Source organism: Amblyomma americanum, chromosome 2, assembly GCF_052857255.1.
Source record: "Amblyomma americanum isolate KBUSLIRL-KWMA chromosome 2, ASM5285725v1, whole genome shotgun sequence".
NCBI lineage: Eukaryota > Metazoa > Arthropoda > Arachnida > Ixodida > Ixodidae > Amblyomma > Amblyomma americanum.
Genome location: NC_135498.1, coordinates 40,555,625 through 40,572,301, shown reverse-complemented (window position 1 = coordinate 40,572,301; position 16,677 = coordinate 40,555,625). Strand labels below are relative to the sequence as shown.

Here is a 16,677-nt window from a genome sequence, read left to right as displayed (position 1 = left end):
AACGCATACGCCCAACACTGCGTACTTGCACGCTGCCCTGGAAAATCCGAGGTGCTCAGAGTCTACATAAAAGGGTATGACCTGCAAAACTCAATTGACATTTACAAAGGGAAACGAAGATTCCAGAAGTATCGAAAGTTAAGATCCCTGGCATGTGGATACAGAGTAACCGTCCTATAGATCACACAGTCAGACGGCTAGCAAATACCCCAGCATAGATCACAAGGATGATTGCACGAATTTGCAACAGAAGAAGAGGTATGAAGGAGGAGGACACATGTAGACCAGTACAGGCCCGCGTGGTCAGTAGGATATTGTACAGCGTCCCCTACCAAACACCGCTCGAGCAAGAAAAGGAGCAATTAGAGGAAATTCTTAGGAAAGCATACAAATGAGCTCTCGGACTGCCGGTCACAACTTCGACGGAGAAATTCCTTAAACTGGGCATAAACAACACAGTACAAGAACATATCGAGGCCCATCTTCACGTGCAGAAAACCAGATTCATGGTGTTCCGAACGGGCATAATTATGCTGCGTTTACTGGGCATAAGGGATGCTTTGAGATAAATCAACAGCACAGCCAGCCAGCGTACCGGATGAAATCAGAGGGATCATTGAGGTCAGCCTGATTCCGAGAAACATGCATCGAGATATACACACGGCGAGAAGAAAGGCAAGATCGGAAGCTAACGAAAGAAGTTTCGCCGGGAAAAAAGACGTATTATACGTTGACGCAACCACGTACAGAGAACGATACGGCTCGGTAGCCAGCGTGGTGGATCTCCAGCTCAGGGAAACCAACTGCGCTTCGATTAAAAACAACAACATCTTCGAGGCTGAGGAAACAGCTATCGCACTCGCCATCACCCACCAGGGCGAGGGGCCCCATGCACACATAATTACATACTAGCAAGAGGTGTGCAGAAGGTACAGCAGTGGACGCATAATCTCTGCAGCCATCTGCATACTCAAGGCGAGAACAATCACATTTACGGGATGCTTATTCACGTGAACACCAGACCATGAGGCTGTCAAAGGGAACCAACGTGCGGACACCAATGCCCGAGCATGCGCCCACCGGGAGGCGCACACGGAAGGGAAACTGGACGCAGTCACTAGACGGTATGGAGCCATCTTGGAACACCAACGAGCCCTCAGGAGGACCTATCCCCTCCACACAAAAACTTTAGTAGAGAGCAGTCGGTTGCCTGCAGACAACTGCAGACTAATACATACCCCAATCTCAGTTTACTGCGCAAAATCTATCCCTCAACATATGATAGCAAATGCGCTCTCTGCGGGGAACACTCAACGCTTTATCACGTTACATGGGCCTGTCAGAAAACGCAGGCAGCGCCAATAAACAAGATACCAACACCTGTGCAGTGGGAGGCTGCGCTGTCCTGCTCGAAGCCTGAAGAACAGGTCAAGCTGATCGACAGGGCTCGCATGACTGTAAAGGCCACTGGGGCCCTGGACTGAGGGGCCCACCTACGCCGCGAGAATCCTCCTTAACAATAATGAAAACTTTATCGTTTTTCATTCATTCCCTTTTAACTCCCATATAGGCTAGTTCGTGTATAGGGTGTAATATTACTCGGCAAATTAACGAACGAACGAACGAAAGAACGAAAGAGAAAGAAAGGAAGAAAGAAAGAAGGAAAGAAAGTTGAAAATGATGTTAGCTGACAGTGCTTATGTCTACACTGTCTTCGCCTTTGGTTGATAATCAGTGACGAATCCTTCAGTGAAGAAAGCGAGGGTGTTACAAAGAACTTCAATATGTATCTCCCTGTCCCGGGAAGAAGAAGCATGTGGTGATAGCCGTTTCACACCTTCTCACCTATTACCTTTTCCCCTTGTACGAGAAAGCTCTAACATTCCTGGACACATGACCCCCACGTTTCACCGTTTATTACTTTATCGCTTCACAACCAAGTTAACGCGGCATCCGTTTATCGTTACAGCGTATTAACCAACCAACGACGGACAGGCAACACGTGAAACCCCGGTGAAAGTCCGTCACATGGCTGCTGCTGTAAAAGCCGCCTCGTGGCGGCAACTGTACCAGGAACGTAAGCAGGGAGCCGAAGACGAATGTCCACAAACCTGTCAGCCGCGCTAATGGAAGCGCTCGCTTCGTTGTAAGCGAAGCATCGTCCCAGAGTGAAGTCCCCAGGCAAGCTACGTCTGTAGCAAACTAAAAAAGAAAAAGTTACGCATAGAGGAGGAAAAGGGCGGGAAAGGAGAGAGGGCCCTTTCCGAACGCGACGGAGGGAGGCAGTGTGCTAATACATTTGCAAGTACAATTTGGCGGTATTCTCCACGGAGATAGGGTTTCTTGGCGCGAAAACAACGCCCCGCTCGTGCTGCTGCAGGCAACAGCAGCACCTCGAGTCTCGAGATGCAAACAGCTTCTGCTCGAAACGAAAAAGCTTTCTATTCGGCCCGCGTCTTGAATTACTCGGGAGTGTGGGGCGGTATGCGGGCTGTGGCCGGGAAACCTATGGTTTGTTTTTCTTGTTCGCTTATTTTTAACGTTACCTCTTCTTGTCACGCGCGCTATTTCTGCTCGGTCGTGCTCGAGACCTCGTATACGGAGCACGTGGCACGACGAACTCTGGATTCCCGAGTGACCTCAAGCCACTGTGACCTACCTGCCACTGCGGCTGCAATGTACGCCTCCGTTAGGCAATGTACTTTAATTCTCCGTCTTTGTTTTACTGCCTGCTTTACTTACTTTACCTACATTGGTGCAGTGGACCCGCTGCGGTGGCTCAGGGGCTTTGGCATTCGGCTACCGATCCCAAGGTCACGTGACCGAATCCCGGCCGCGGCGGTTGTTTTTCGACAGAGGTGTAATGCAAAAACGCCCATCCGCTGTGCGATGTTAGTGTACGTGAAAGACCCCCGGGTGGTCTAAATTAAACCAGAGAGCTCAACTACACCTTCTCTCGGAGCTCATGTGTCGCTTCGGGACGTTGAACCCCCGCAATGTACAATTTATATTGGTGAACTGCTTTTCCGTCGTTTCATTTCGCAGCAATAACACTATATGACAATTTTGTTCTCTTCGTGTAAACTGCGTTGCGGTCTACGCCGTACGCCGCATCTGAAAACATTTCACAATCGTTACTAGACAATAATAACTTTATCCAAGCTGTTTTTGTCGGGAATAAGACGCTGTTCAGAATGTGTGGTCTTGTGGTCGCGCCATCAGGAGGGCTTGGTATTTGGCGTTTTCTTTAGGCTGTGAAAGGGGTGGGGGGAGTGGGAAGTGATACTGATATTGTTGCCATTCATTTGCCTTAGAGAAGGGCTAAGTCGGGCACCTTCACGTTTTTGTTCTTTTGCTTTAGATATCATTGCTTCAAGACAAGATAATCCCTTTGTTGGCTTACTTACTTGTAACTCTTTTTCAACTTTTCAGTTGTCACAATTTTTTCACTTTGGAATTTGCCCCCGTGAAAAACTGCCCAGAAGCAAATGTGACAACTCCCCGATCCCCAAGAGTGCCCCCATCTACAGGTCCACCCGAACCGCATGATATCACGTGGTTTTCGGACGTGCCCTTTGTGACATTCCAAAACAAAACTTGCAAAGAACATGAGTGGAACTAGTTGAAGACAATCAGAATCAAATCCAATTCTGCTTTTATAAGTTCCAATGGCTGGTCGGACTGGACTTAATGTCATTCCATGCTAGCTTGTACATTTAGGATGGCGAAATCAGTTGCTTGGTTGGGAGGTGCCATTATGCTTCTCTAGAACAGCGTGCACCTCTCGTATGGACATGAATACGGCAAATTTCAGCTTGAAATAAGACTTCTATGCATGCTAGCTATATAATTAAAAGATCCCGTGGCCCAGCCAGCCGAAAGGCGGCCTTTCGGAACAATACTGCGATGCCGCAAAATTGATCCCGTGAAACAAATTGCGTAGTTGTCACCCCCCCCCCCCTCCCCCTAAATGACAAAGCTGACCACCGAAGTTCCATACGTGGGACTTGCCAATTAGCCACCGTCACACTTCAAGATACTAACCGGCCGTGGCGGTGGCGTTCTGCTGCTGAGCACGAGATGGGGAGTTCAATCTCGGCTGAAGTGTCGGCATTTTTGTGGAGGCCGACAGAAAGATACTACTCTACTGACATTCAGAACACTGGAGGATTCCAAGCGGACAAAGAAATAACCCGAAACAATGTAATACGCCTTATATTGACACTCCAGTGCATTTTAAAGGACGCCAGTGGGAAGAAATAATCCAGACTAATGTAATACGGCCTATACTTAACGTGAAATGCACTTTAAAGGATAGCAGTTAGAGGAAATAATTCGGAGCGATACACTACAGCGTTCACTGGCGCTACAGTACACGTTGAGAGACCACAGGTGGAGGAAATAATTTGGAGAACCTAGTACGGCGTAAATTTCGGTGCACCTTGAAGGATCCAGGTTGAGGAAAACATCCGAAGCCGTACCCAATAACTAGCCCCCTCCAACCACATCCCTGTTACTTCCTACACCGGTAACCCTAAAGAGCTACCTGAAGTCCCCCTAACAGAGGCGGAGGTTCTAGACGCCCTCGCGGCCCTTAAATCTACATCTGCACCCTGCCCTGGCCTGGTTAGCGATAAAATCCTTCGGAATCTCGAGACCCTCTCTGTCCAGACCCTCACTGGCTATTTCAATCACTACTTCGACACTAGCGCCCTCCAACCCTGTTGGAATGACACCAGGGTCATATTCATCGTCAAGCCCCAACGTCCTCCCCCCCTATCATCTTGACAACCTGCGACCTATTTCTCTCAACTCGTGTCTTAGCAAGACGTTTGAGAATGCCATACTCACGCGCCTTGCCAAAAATATGGAAGACAATCTCTCATATTCCCATGAAATGGTTGGTTTCCGCCAGTCTTTTCCACGCCAAGATGTCATATGCTCCGTCTTAAGCATGACATTCTTGTCCCCAATGGCAGCATGGATAAACAAGCCATACAAGTCTCGACCTACATGGCGCATTTAACAATGTGGCCCATGCTGCCATCTACGCTGGCCTCAACCTTTCTTGTGGCCTCAACACCTACTCCTTCATCAGCAGCTTCCTCTTGTCTCGTACCACTTCCTTCGTCCATGATTCTGAGCCCACCCCCCTACACACTGGGAAGTTACGGCACTCCCCAAGGCTCAGTTTTGTTCTCCCTTCCTCTTTTATCTGGCCATGCTGCCCATACGTACTTCCCTTCGTTCCACCTCCTACCTCAACTGTTCCCCCTACGCCGATGGCATCACCCTCTATATATCCGGAGGCTCTGATAGTCACATCGAAGATACCCTCCAAACACCAGCAAACATGGTCATAGAGCATGCTGCCGCCATGAACCTCCAATGTGACCCTACCAAATCTGAACTTCTGTTTCTCCTCTCACACCGCCGTTATCGATACTTTCTCTCAATCGCTGTTCGCATTAATGATCACGCCATTCAACACTTCACCTCAAATTCGGATCATCGGTCTTCATCCAGACCACCCGACTGAACACTCTTACTCTTCAAACCCTTCGCACGGCTGTCTAACACACCCTCCACCTCATAGAGCGCGTGTCTAGCAAGCGCGGAGGTCTCCATGAGTCGGAACTCTTTCGTCCTGTCTTCATCCTTAGCATACTTACGTACTCACTACCGTACCTTCACTTCTCTCGTGAGGAAGTCGACGCCGTGCACGTTCACCTCCGTCGTGTCCATGGATAAATACGACCTTGCTATTCCCTCTAATGCCTCTACCGAATGTCTTCTTCACATCGGCTTCGTCAGTGTCCTCTCTGAAGTGGTAGAGGCTCATCTCACTCTCCCAGTGTGCCCGTCTTAGCCGTACCACCACTGGTCGGCATAGACTTCAACCCATCCATTGACTTTAGTTCACTAAGGTGGTAGTCTGGGCATGTTGGTGATTCATGACGGAAATGTACAGCGCAAAGAAAGACGACCCTTACAAAAATTTCTTTAGACAGTCTATAGACTATCCGTAGACTTCCGTCTACCATGTCTTATAAACTCTCTAAAGACAAACCCTAGAGAACAGTCTATAGGCAATAAAAATTCTATAGACAGTCTATAGACTATCCGTAGACTTCCGTCTACCATGTCTTATAAACTCTCTAAAGACAAACCCTAGAGAACAGTCTATAGACAATAAAAATTCTATAGACAGTCTATGCACAATATGTAGATATATGGCCATACAGTTTTCGTAGACTTTAGTCCATAGACAGTCTATACACTATGAATAGACAAAAAGAAATATCTATAGGAAAGCAATATAGTCTATAATAAGTCTATAGACTGTCTATAGACAGTTTTTATAAGGGGAGGACACAGGGAGGACACATGGGACGCACGAGCGCTGACTTTCCGTCATGGCTTTACTTCGATTACTCAGTCCAAGCGCACTAACCAATGTCACACTCATCAAAACACCTACACATTCCTCCTTTACCCAAAAACATGCACCCTGTTCACCATCCACAATGACGTCGAAAACGGCTTATAAAACGCCTTTCTAACGCCACGGACGTGCTCTACGTCAACACGGCTGAATGTCCCCCCGCCCTGCCCTATGCCCTTTCAACCGTTTATTCTAACGGCCGCCCTAAATCGGCTGCCACCATCCACACCTCCTCTTAGGAGGAGGCGGAGGATACGGCCCTCGGTCTGGCTGTGACCGCTCCCGATATTACCACCACTGCCAGTGACTCAAAATCAGCCATCCACAATTTCGACGCGAATCGGATATCCCCTACAGACCTGTTCTCCCTCCTAAAACACCCTCTAACACACTCCATCGCCCTTTTTTGGAATCCCGCACACGCAGGGCTGGCTGGTAAAGAAGGCGGCTCATTTCTGCTCCCGAGGTTTCACTGTCCGGATGCCGGCTATGGAGTCCGCCTCAGACCGTGTGGCCCCGATTACTGTACGGAGCAGCCTCCTCTCCTTTCATGACATATGTCACCTTTACCGCCTAGGTCCCCTTGGATAGCTCTCTGCACACCGCAAAACCTCTCGGTATCGCGAGATTCTGTTGCATCAGCCTTACACTCACATTTCTACCACTCCTACCTTCTGCCACCTCATCCACCCAGCTATCTATCCCTCCTCGGCTTGTAATTTCTGCCCGGCCAGAGCTAACCTCGACCACGTCATGTGGTGGGCTGTGTTCATCCTCCCCCCCCCCCCCCCCCCCCTACCCACACACCCCTTCTCAACGTTCAGTCTAAGAAGTGGGAGGCTACCCTACGCAGCCCAGCACCTGATCTCCAGGACAAGATCCTGGACTAGGCTCAGAGGGTAGCGGAGGCCTACCATGCATAGGACCACCCTCCCTCCCCCGCTGCCGCTCTCGTTTGGGACAAATAAAGTTGTAACTCACTCAGTCTAATGCGGCGTCTCTAATAACCCCAGTTTAACTCTCGGAATCTACATGTGCGAGTGATGGCCTGCAAACGTGGTGCGACTTTATTTTTCCTTTTGCCACCCGTGTACACAAATAAACTCGATTTTTCATCTTTCTATTTCCTCGTTCATTTACGTTACCCCCTCACAATGTCTCAGTATCCAAAATCACATTATGCTTGATTAACCACACTGCTTTCCGGTTCCTATAGTATGCCTTTCCATCTTTCCTTGAAGCGCAGCAGAAATTCACCATTTACGGCGTACTACACAATGTCGCAGTAAGCACGAGATAGAAGCAGAGAAATTTGTAGGTGTTAAAGAAGCTTCGAAATCTTTATAACGGTTACTGTAGCCGGCTATAAATTTCATCGAAAGAAATCGACGGAAAGCAGTTCTCTACGAATATGAAAATCTGAAATTTGCCCGGCCCGCACCTACGTACAGCGCGGCGACAGAAACCTGCTTTTAAAAACCCATAAATTCACGTAAATAAATAAAAAAAGAGTTCCGATGTTCCGCAGCAGTGCAGCAATCCTCTCTCGGGAGCCGCGGCACGTGTTTGCTATACAGTCACGGGAAGTACTGCTCAGAACCAACATAATTCTTCGGGTAATGCAATACGCACGCACGCACGCTCGCAACGTACCCGCAGCTACCCTTACAGGCGCGAAATTGCGTGCAGGATATGTTCACCCCACAGCCTCAAATGACGAAATAAATAAAAAAGCCCCGGCTGCACGTGGAGTTTCCTGCTAGGCTTCTATCGCCTGATCTGTCCCTACATTATGTCATAGCGCAATCGTGCGGGTTTATCAAAGACGATTGCCAAAGCGCCTTTTCCAGGATTCTTTATTTATTTTATTACCAGCATTAGTGTATGAAATAGAGCACTTCGAACAGCTGCTCCCCCGCCCGCGTGTAGAACAGAAGCGAAATTCTAAAGGAAGCACTAAAGGTTAAGGTTTATGTAGAAGCACCGTCTTGCGGGCCATAACGCCATGCTTCGGACGCTTGTTGCGTCAACAGCGACCTCTCGGAAAACGTATAACAGTGAGAAGTATATAACACGAAGTGAGACACTATTGTATCTCGTCGGTAGGATTAAAAGATGGAAGGCTTGGAAACCTTACAGCATGTCAAAAGTAAGGGTTCTTAAGATTCCCTTTAATGACATCGCGAGCCTTTCGGTTGTTCTGTGAAGCCTCATATTTCTGGTTTTCGTTGTGAAATAACTTTAATATATAACGGGATGTTATATGTTGTAATAAGCGCTGCTGTTAGTTGTCGAAATTTTGTATTAATTCGCAGAACTCTTAGCTCTCCTGGAGCAAACATCGGCTCCTCGGAACATGAGAACCGCGGAAAGAACAGCGAATAAAAGGAGAGGAGCTGTGAGAAGCCACTCGCAAGTAGGCGAGCGGGCGCAAGCCGTTCGCGCAGAAAAAAAGAAGAGCGCGCGAACCGCACAAACTTCAGTGGCGCTGCCGTCAGCGCGCACGCGCACTCGCAAGCTTCGGCCTCGGCGGCGGCTATTTGTCGTCTGCTCGCGGAGCTCCCGTCGGTCGGTGCCGGCTTTCCCTCGCGTCGCCGACGTCGTCTGCTCGCGCAGCTGAAACGCGTCAATGGGGTGAACTGCGCGTGGACGGCCGGGGGCAAAGTTTTTCTTCGGGGCGTCGCGGCGTCGCATATGTCGCCGCCGTCGCACAACACTGCCACCACTCCTCATGGCGGTATGGGAAGCGCCGGTGCTCTACACGAGCGTCGAGGCCACCGTAGCCTTCTTGGCGACCGCCGGCAACCTCGCGGTTCTCGTCTGCTTCGCGCGCGAGCGTCGTCTGCGACGCCGGCTGACCAACTACTACATCCTCAGCCTGGCCGTGGCCGACCTGCTCGTCGGCGTCCTGGCCATACCGTTCGCGGTGCTCACGCGTGCCGGAATGCCCCACGACTCGCCGCTGGCGTGCGTAGCGATGCTCTCCTTCATCGTCGTCCTGTGCACCGTGTCCATCCTGCACTTGGTGGCCGTGTCGGTGGACCGCTACTGGGCCATACTGTACCCGCTGGCCTATCAGAGGCTCGCCTCCGAAAGCGTTGTGCTCAGCGTCGTGCTGGCCTGCTGGCTGAGCGGCTTCGTGCTGGGCTTCCTGCCCCTGCTCGGATGGCACGACTCCGAGGCCGCCTCGAGCGGGGACTGCCTCTTCCTGCCCGTGATGAGGTACAGCTTCCTGGTGTTCCTTTACTTCGCCACCATCGTGTACCCGGCGCTGCTCATCGCCTTCTTCTACATCCGCATCTACAGCGTAGTTCGCAAGCAGGTACGTCCGGTATGTTAGAGCCGTCCCCCGCGGCGCGGTATGGCGAACGACGGTGTTTAGTTGTTTGCTCAGGGCCAGAGGACAAACAGTGTTATGCGCGCCAAGGGTCCTTCCAGCGTCGCAGCGGGCTCAATATAAATGTTTATGTGACAGGCGCGTCGTGAGTTTGTTATGCGACGTGCTATACTGGAACGAAGCAGTGAAGGAAGGATATAAGCAGTGCTGTTCCTGAGTAACCGTACGTAACGTCGATTCGCGATTGGTCGACGGCTTCGCTTTAGTGACTGGCTGGTGGCCAACCACGTTGGTAGACGAGACGAAACCGAAGGCACACACTTTAGCTGGTCAGTCGGACATGCGAAGTTCTTGCAATAGCCTTCTGAATATAGCTTCGTAGCTTGTAAAGCAATGCGCCATTAATTAAAACGAAACAGTTGCTACTGGCCGAGTTGTGTGCAGCCTTCGGGACAATATATATCGCTTGTCTCGACATCGGCCTAGAATCCTAGAGTGTCACGCATTCGTTAAGACGCGTTCCGGGGCGGGATGCAACATGAAGTATATGCTTAGTTTTTAAACGGCGCAATTTTCTGAGTAGAACTGAATTTCAGAGTAACAGAAGCACTCGATATAACGCGTTTATTTCGTAATCACCGCGGCGAGCTCTAGACGTATCGGCGATTCACGGCACACTTGTGCTAATTTCGTATCATCGAAACGTATTGGCCACTCTGCCAGCGAAGAAAGCTTGGGAGACCTTGGGAACGACGTCGTAATTACATGGGCTTATCCGACATCGAGTCGCAATTAGTGGCCAGTAATACCTGCTCTTTTCTTTTCCTTCTTTGCTTAAAGAAGCGAGAGACTAAGGCTCGGAGGAGGAAATTGCGAACGCAAATAGGGCAGCCGATCTGCGTTACAGTAATAAATAAAACACTACGTGTAAAGGAAGGGTCGATGGGGAGCCCGTTAAGTGCGGCTTCAAAATGTACTTGGAGAGAAAAAACAATAAAAGTAAAGAGTTGTTCAGGGAACAGCATGACGAAAATTCGCGACCTGTTCGTCGCTGGTTATCGAACTGCTTTAGGCTTACAAGTTAATTGTTTATCTCACTGATTCTACGAGCCTCTTATGTAATCAGAGCCTTCTTTCTGCCCTTGGAGTCCGTCCAATTCGCATCCTTGAGTGAAGCTTGTTTTCCTTCACCGGCAGATCGAAGGCGTCACTTTTAGGGGCCGATATTTGGACGACGTCCACGAGAACTCGCCCGTGAATTAAACCATTTGAGAACGGCAGGCTTATGTTGCCTTGGAAAGCCTCGCTCTTTAAACGATTTATATCATTTATAAGTTAAGAACTCTCTAATAGCGTTCCTACCTGTTGATGAAAACTGCAGAGAAAGCGTTGTTAAGTACTTTAATTGCATGGTAATATTGTGAACAATGTGGATTGCATTCAAGGAAGATCAAAGCAACAAGCACTGAAATCTCAAGCTACCTCAGAAATAATGAAAAAAGGAGCAGTGCAGCATTATTTAGTGCCATGAACTTAGATCGCACAAATTATCTAGCTCTCGATGCACGGTAATTTCTCATGCTGTTCTGTCGCTCTGATGTTGTTTTTTTTTCTGCGATGTTTTAACACTTGCTGTTTTACCGTGGCCTCTTTCTTTGTGAACTATTGCAGCCGTTTAGCCATTTTATACACATCGAATAATCAGGAAGTGGGGCAACCATGTGTTTCGCTTATCAGTGGAAAAAACTGCCTCGAACGAGACATTTTCCGCAAGAAGTTGCTTTAAAGGATTTTTTACGCCACGCTAAAGACATATACGACTTTGTTTATGCCCACTGCGTACACAGTTCTCGTCGCGTAAAGGGCTATTTATTAGTGGCTCGTATTGAAGCTTCACTTCTTTATAACGGTGAAATTTTATAGCCCGCTTCTCGGTTTCTTGTGTTTTTCTAATTGACGGGGTAATCAGAGCACGCAGTCTTCTTCAAAAAGAAAGAAAACAATAATAGGGAAACGCTAGGTACATTGTTAAAGAGATATTTAGCAGTGGTGGGAGAAAGGTGTTCAAAAGTTACTAATATTGAAGAGGACCTTGGGGTAGCTCACTGTATACACTTGCTACTTATTTCCAAAACTGAGCACTTAGGTAACCATCCGTTAAAGCTATTTGGAGCTGTGGAGAGAGGCATTGTTTTCCATAATTTGGTAATTTGGTGGTGCTCTAAGAGAATATAAAGACACAGCGGGGGAGGGGGATAATTAATACCTAAGGGGCTGAGCGTAATGACCTGTAAATACTTCTATGCTTCGCACCCTTCGCTCCTGGATTTGCCTCTTTCAATGAGAGCACACAGAACGAAACTAAAGTCAAGCTTCTAAATTCAAAAATCTTCCGCGAATTAAAAAAAAAATGAACACTTCACAGGTAAAAGCAACGTTAACTGAACGAAAACGCTCAGTTGTACTTTGAACTTTAGAAGGTACCAAAGGGGCCACACAGCCTCAGGAAAAAATGTTTTCAAAAACACACAAACAAAACAAAATAAAACAAAACAGGATATTCTTATTTACACACGGGTGTTAATCTTTTACTGCATGGCGCGAACTTTTCTCTTCAATACTGTTTCGACGTGATCGTAAATTAAAACAAATATTTTAAAACAACCATTGTTTATTGCCGTTCATCATTGGAACAAGTTACCGGATGATATTGTCTTGACGTTAAATCATGACGCCTTTGTGCAAAAATTAAAGTGTCTTTTACAAATAAATTCTTATTAGGAAGGCTAGATTCCTGCATATGCTCAACTTCGAATTTTCTGTACCTTTTCTTCGATTTTGCCTGTTGTTTTGGATTTGTGTTGCTTGTAGAACTATGTGTGGAGTATTGTTCATTTCTAACTATACACCCCCCCCCCCCCCCCCCCCTCTATGTAATGCCTCAAAAGGGCCTTTAGGGTACGTTAATAAATAAATAGACTGCACATTTCGCAGTTTGCCAACACCTCCGCATTGTGCAATTATTGTAACCAAATTCAAAAGCCAATACCAAAATTTTGTTAGCCTCCTAAAATGTGACAAATCGGTGCGTCTCCAATTAGCAAGAATTAGCATTAGGTCGATTTTGTGCATCTTGTCCGAATTGTGCGAAATGCCAAGTAGAAGGTCCACAACCAACTGGAAGTCCCAGGCACACTAGACAAGCTTTATAGAAAATATGCTTAACTATTTATTCCGTAAAGGTTGTCAGAAAACGAGGGACGATGAATTTTTGGACACTGGCTGTAAGTCACACATTCGCGCCATATATTTCTTCACACGAGTTGCTCACAGTGACGTCAAACATTTCGACCGGAAACCGCTGGCTACTGAGAAAACGTGGACGCCAAACTTTGTATGCGAGCCCCATTTAGAAATGAGTGCACGACTCGCAGAGGATGTCGAGAATTCGCGGCACTGGCACGATCGTTAGGTTTTATCAGATAGGCGATGGTGAGTTCGTAACGTGCGCAATTGGGCAGACCCTTCTCTGTTCCTATATCCTCATAGGTCATGTTTTTGCTGGTTACGTCGAACATAAGAATAATATTCGCGTGTCACAAGGATGCACCGAAGAGCGGCTGCACATTCTCACTTGTCGCCCACTCGTTTCGTCGGCCTCTGTAAACAAGGGTGCGTAAGCTACGCCTACATGAACGGATCAATTTCTTCGATGATAGGGGCCGCTTGCAGTCGCACGACCAATACCTCACCGCGAGGGATAATCGTAGGCGTCTTAATTGCGATGCCCACGATAAACTTTTTTCCTTTTGGTGACTCAGGACATACAGACAAGGAGAACAAAGAAATATATTATGAATAAAACAAGGCTATCCGGAGCGCAAACGTTTCATTATGAAACCTTGTTGGGACAGCGTAGGGGTACACCAACTGGTAATGAACCAGAGGTCTGTTTGGAAAGGGCGCTACTGTGGTTCTAATTGCAACAAGTTGTTGACCTAAATTTCGCGGTGCCTTCGGCGTCACAACACGAAAAAGGGCGCGCGGTCTCTGCCCTATATGGGCAGCGCTAATTGACACACGCGATGGAGCTTCATATGCATGAGCATTCGCAGGAAAGGTTTTCGGCGGGAACGCGGAATTCATTACGCGATGAAAGAAAAGAAGGCGTGGTCATCCCGCGGCCGATGCTGACGCTGTGCACGCGAGGTGCATAGGAGTGAATAAAGAAAAGGGAACTCGGCCTTGTCGCATCTAATTGAACGACCCGGACCGCGCACAAAAGTAGATGGCGCTGCGGACGATGCCGCTGTGGTGACACCTTGGGGCGACGGTCTGCGGTTAAGTCAGGAGCGACAGAAGAGCGAAAGAAGGTTAAGAAGACAGCGTGGGATGCCTTGTCTGTGTCTTTTATCCTATATGCTAGCGCTTGAAAAAAATAAAAAGGAAACCTACTTTCTTCCTTCGGTAGTCATGTTGGACAACAATGAGTCTATAAAAAGTAAAAAAAATATTCGGCGTTTTGGGTTTGTGATGTGTCGGCAACGAAATTGTTGGGACGTGTGTATGTGAATCAGAAAATTACTTCGCAGTAAGGAGTGCTCGGTCCCTGTGGTGTGGTGTATACAAAAACAACCTACCAGACAGACGAAGAAAAACGGAAGAAATCGCAGAAAGCCAAATGAAGCGTTAACCGCCGCGGAATGACTTGCAATAATCTGCGTTGTGTCAGCACACTTGTCCTGTGCTAAGAATGACAAGGCCCGCGCGTGCGTAAATCATTGAAAAGGCTCCATCAGCCGACTGCAGTACCCCGGTAACTCGGACGTTGCTGAGAGATTGGAATGAAGGAAATGAAATGTTTATTGAGGATATTTCGAAGAAGAAATGTGGCCCGCATACACATAAATCACATTGACTGACTCGCTCAGTTTATCAACAGCCACTATATCGCTCAAATAACAAGTGACTCATACGTATAATTAATTCAGCTGTTCATTATTAGCAATCCATGCCGCGTATTAAGCCCCTAAAGCTGAGCCTGGTGTTTACAAAGCTCTGGTGTTTCGATCCCTGCGATTTATTTCGTCGATTTTTATTTTCTTGCCGGGGGCGGGGGGGGGGGGTGTTCTTTTATGATGAGGATGCTTAATTTTCTTAATTTTCCTTATGGCTCCTGAAAATTATGCATTGCAGAATATTCACGGTATGCTATTTCAAAGATTCCGGTGTTTCCACGAGTCCTTTATGCTTTAACATCAACAAATCCCCACTTACCCTCGTCTCTTGAGTTAGAGCACACTGCCCCGTACAATATGCGGCCTAAAGATGCTGTGTTGAAATTTTTTAACGTCATGACCTTCTGCCACTTTCCTCGTCGCCTGTTACGGTTCGATTACAGTCTGGTTGGTTATTGTTATCAGCGAGCGATGAACCAATTACCTGCCTTCCTTGCGTCACTAAAGTTTTGTGAACATGCCCGCAGGTTTCTATGGCGGCTTGTATGGCTGAAATTTCCCTGCGTGTGAAGGAAAAAGCTTGGCCGTTGTCTAGCCAGTGATAATAAAGGGAGTGATAACAAAGGAAGGGATCGTGCGACAAAGGAAAGCGCTTATCGTTTTATGATCACGAGGAAGCCAGCGACCATGGGCGCGTTAGAAGCGTCGCTTTCTGGGCGCTAATTGGGACTGCTTCGAAACAATAGAGATTACGCACCGGTAAAGCCTTGACCATTATATACGGCTACAGCTACCAGGGGAGTTCCCGTCTCGATGCAAATGCGTCACGCCCCGCGCTCTCTGTAGCCTTTTTATCGTCCCTGGTGGCAGTGCAGTTAATCGTCCCTAGCGCTCGAGCTACGCCCTACCAGACTCGCTGACGTCACGCGGAGTTGTACAACCTAGCTAGTTTTGCACACTACAATACGTCATTGCATCAGGTAGCGAGACGAGAGGTATAGTAAGAGTGTATAGTGATTGTTCGTTGTAAACTTCTGCGAAATACCTAGTGAGCTGCACCTAGAAAAAAAAGAGGCAAGGTATTACGTAGCCCTCGTTCGTACCTCCGTGAACGTACTTACTCGTGAACGTGCTTCCTCGTGTTGTGATGCGACTGAGCGGCTATCTCACAGAACAAGTATACGTTGAGATGTAGCCACAGGGCTTTCTCATAGCGACTGTACCGTACACTGACAGTGAAAGCGCTCAAAAAGACAAGGACGACAAAATAAGAGAGACTTTATTTCATGCGAAAAAACCATTTTATACTCTTTGTAATGTCAGTCACATGAAATAAGACCAGTTGCAAATAAGCTCTTCATATGTGTCTCTTATTCTGTCGTCCTTGTCTTTTCGAGCGCATTCACAGTCAGAATGGAAAACCAACTCGCCCGCTCCCTTCCATTGTTCATTTATAACGTATAAGCGACACGCTATCGGTCTAAGAGTTCGTTAGTTGGTATGCAAGTTTGTTTTTTTGCTTTGTACGCTCGTTAGTTGTTCATTCATTCATTCATTCATTCATTCATTCATTCATTCATTCATTCATTCATTCATTCATTCATTCACTCATTCGTTCATTCATTTAGCCGCCGCAGTGGCTGAGTGGTTATGGCGCTCGGCTGCTGGCCCGAAAGACGCGGGTTCGATCCCGGCCGCGGCGGTCAAATTTCGATGGGGGCGAAATTCTAGAGGCCCGTGTGCTGTGCGATGTCAGTGCACGTTAAAGAACCCCAGGTGGTCGAAATTTTCGGAGCCCTTCACTACGGCGTCTCTCATAGCCTGAGTCGCTTTGGGACGTTAAACCCTCATAAACCAAACCATCCATTCATTTAATTCAACGAATAAAGTGAATAACACGTAACAAGCTTGGACATTTTGGTCGAAAGAATGACTAA

General features: G+C 47.7%; 1 protein-coding gene and 1 pseudogene across 1 annotated transcript in view; both read left to right on the top strand.

The window, feature by feature from the left end:
• Positions 1-642: 642 nt before the first annotated feature.
• On the top strand, positions 643-1,484 carry LOC144118497 (uncharacterized; annotated as a pseudogene).
• A 7,535-nt stretch (positions 1,485-9,019) lies between these two features.
• AdoR (Adenosine receptor) overlaps positions 9,020-16,677 on the top strand; it is a 113,395-nt gene continuing 105,737 nt past the window's right edge. Inside the window, exon 1 of the mRNA XM_077654012.1 lies at positions 9,020-9,767. Coding sequence (XP_077510138.1) covers positions 9,177-9,767 — 591 coding nt within the window. The 5' untranslated portion in view covers positions 9,020-9,176. The remainder of the gene's footprint in view (positions 9,768-16,677) is intronic.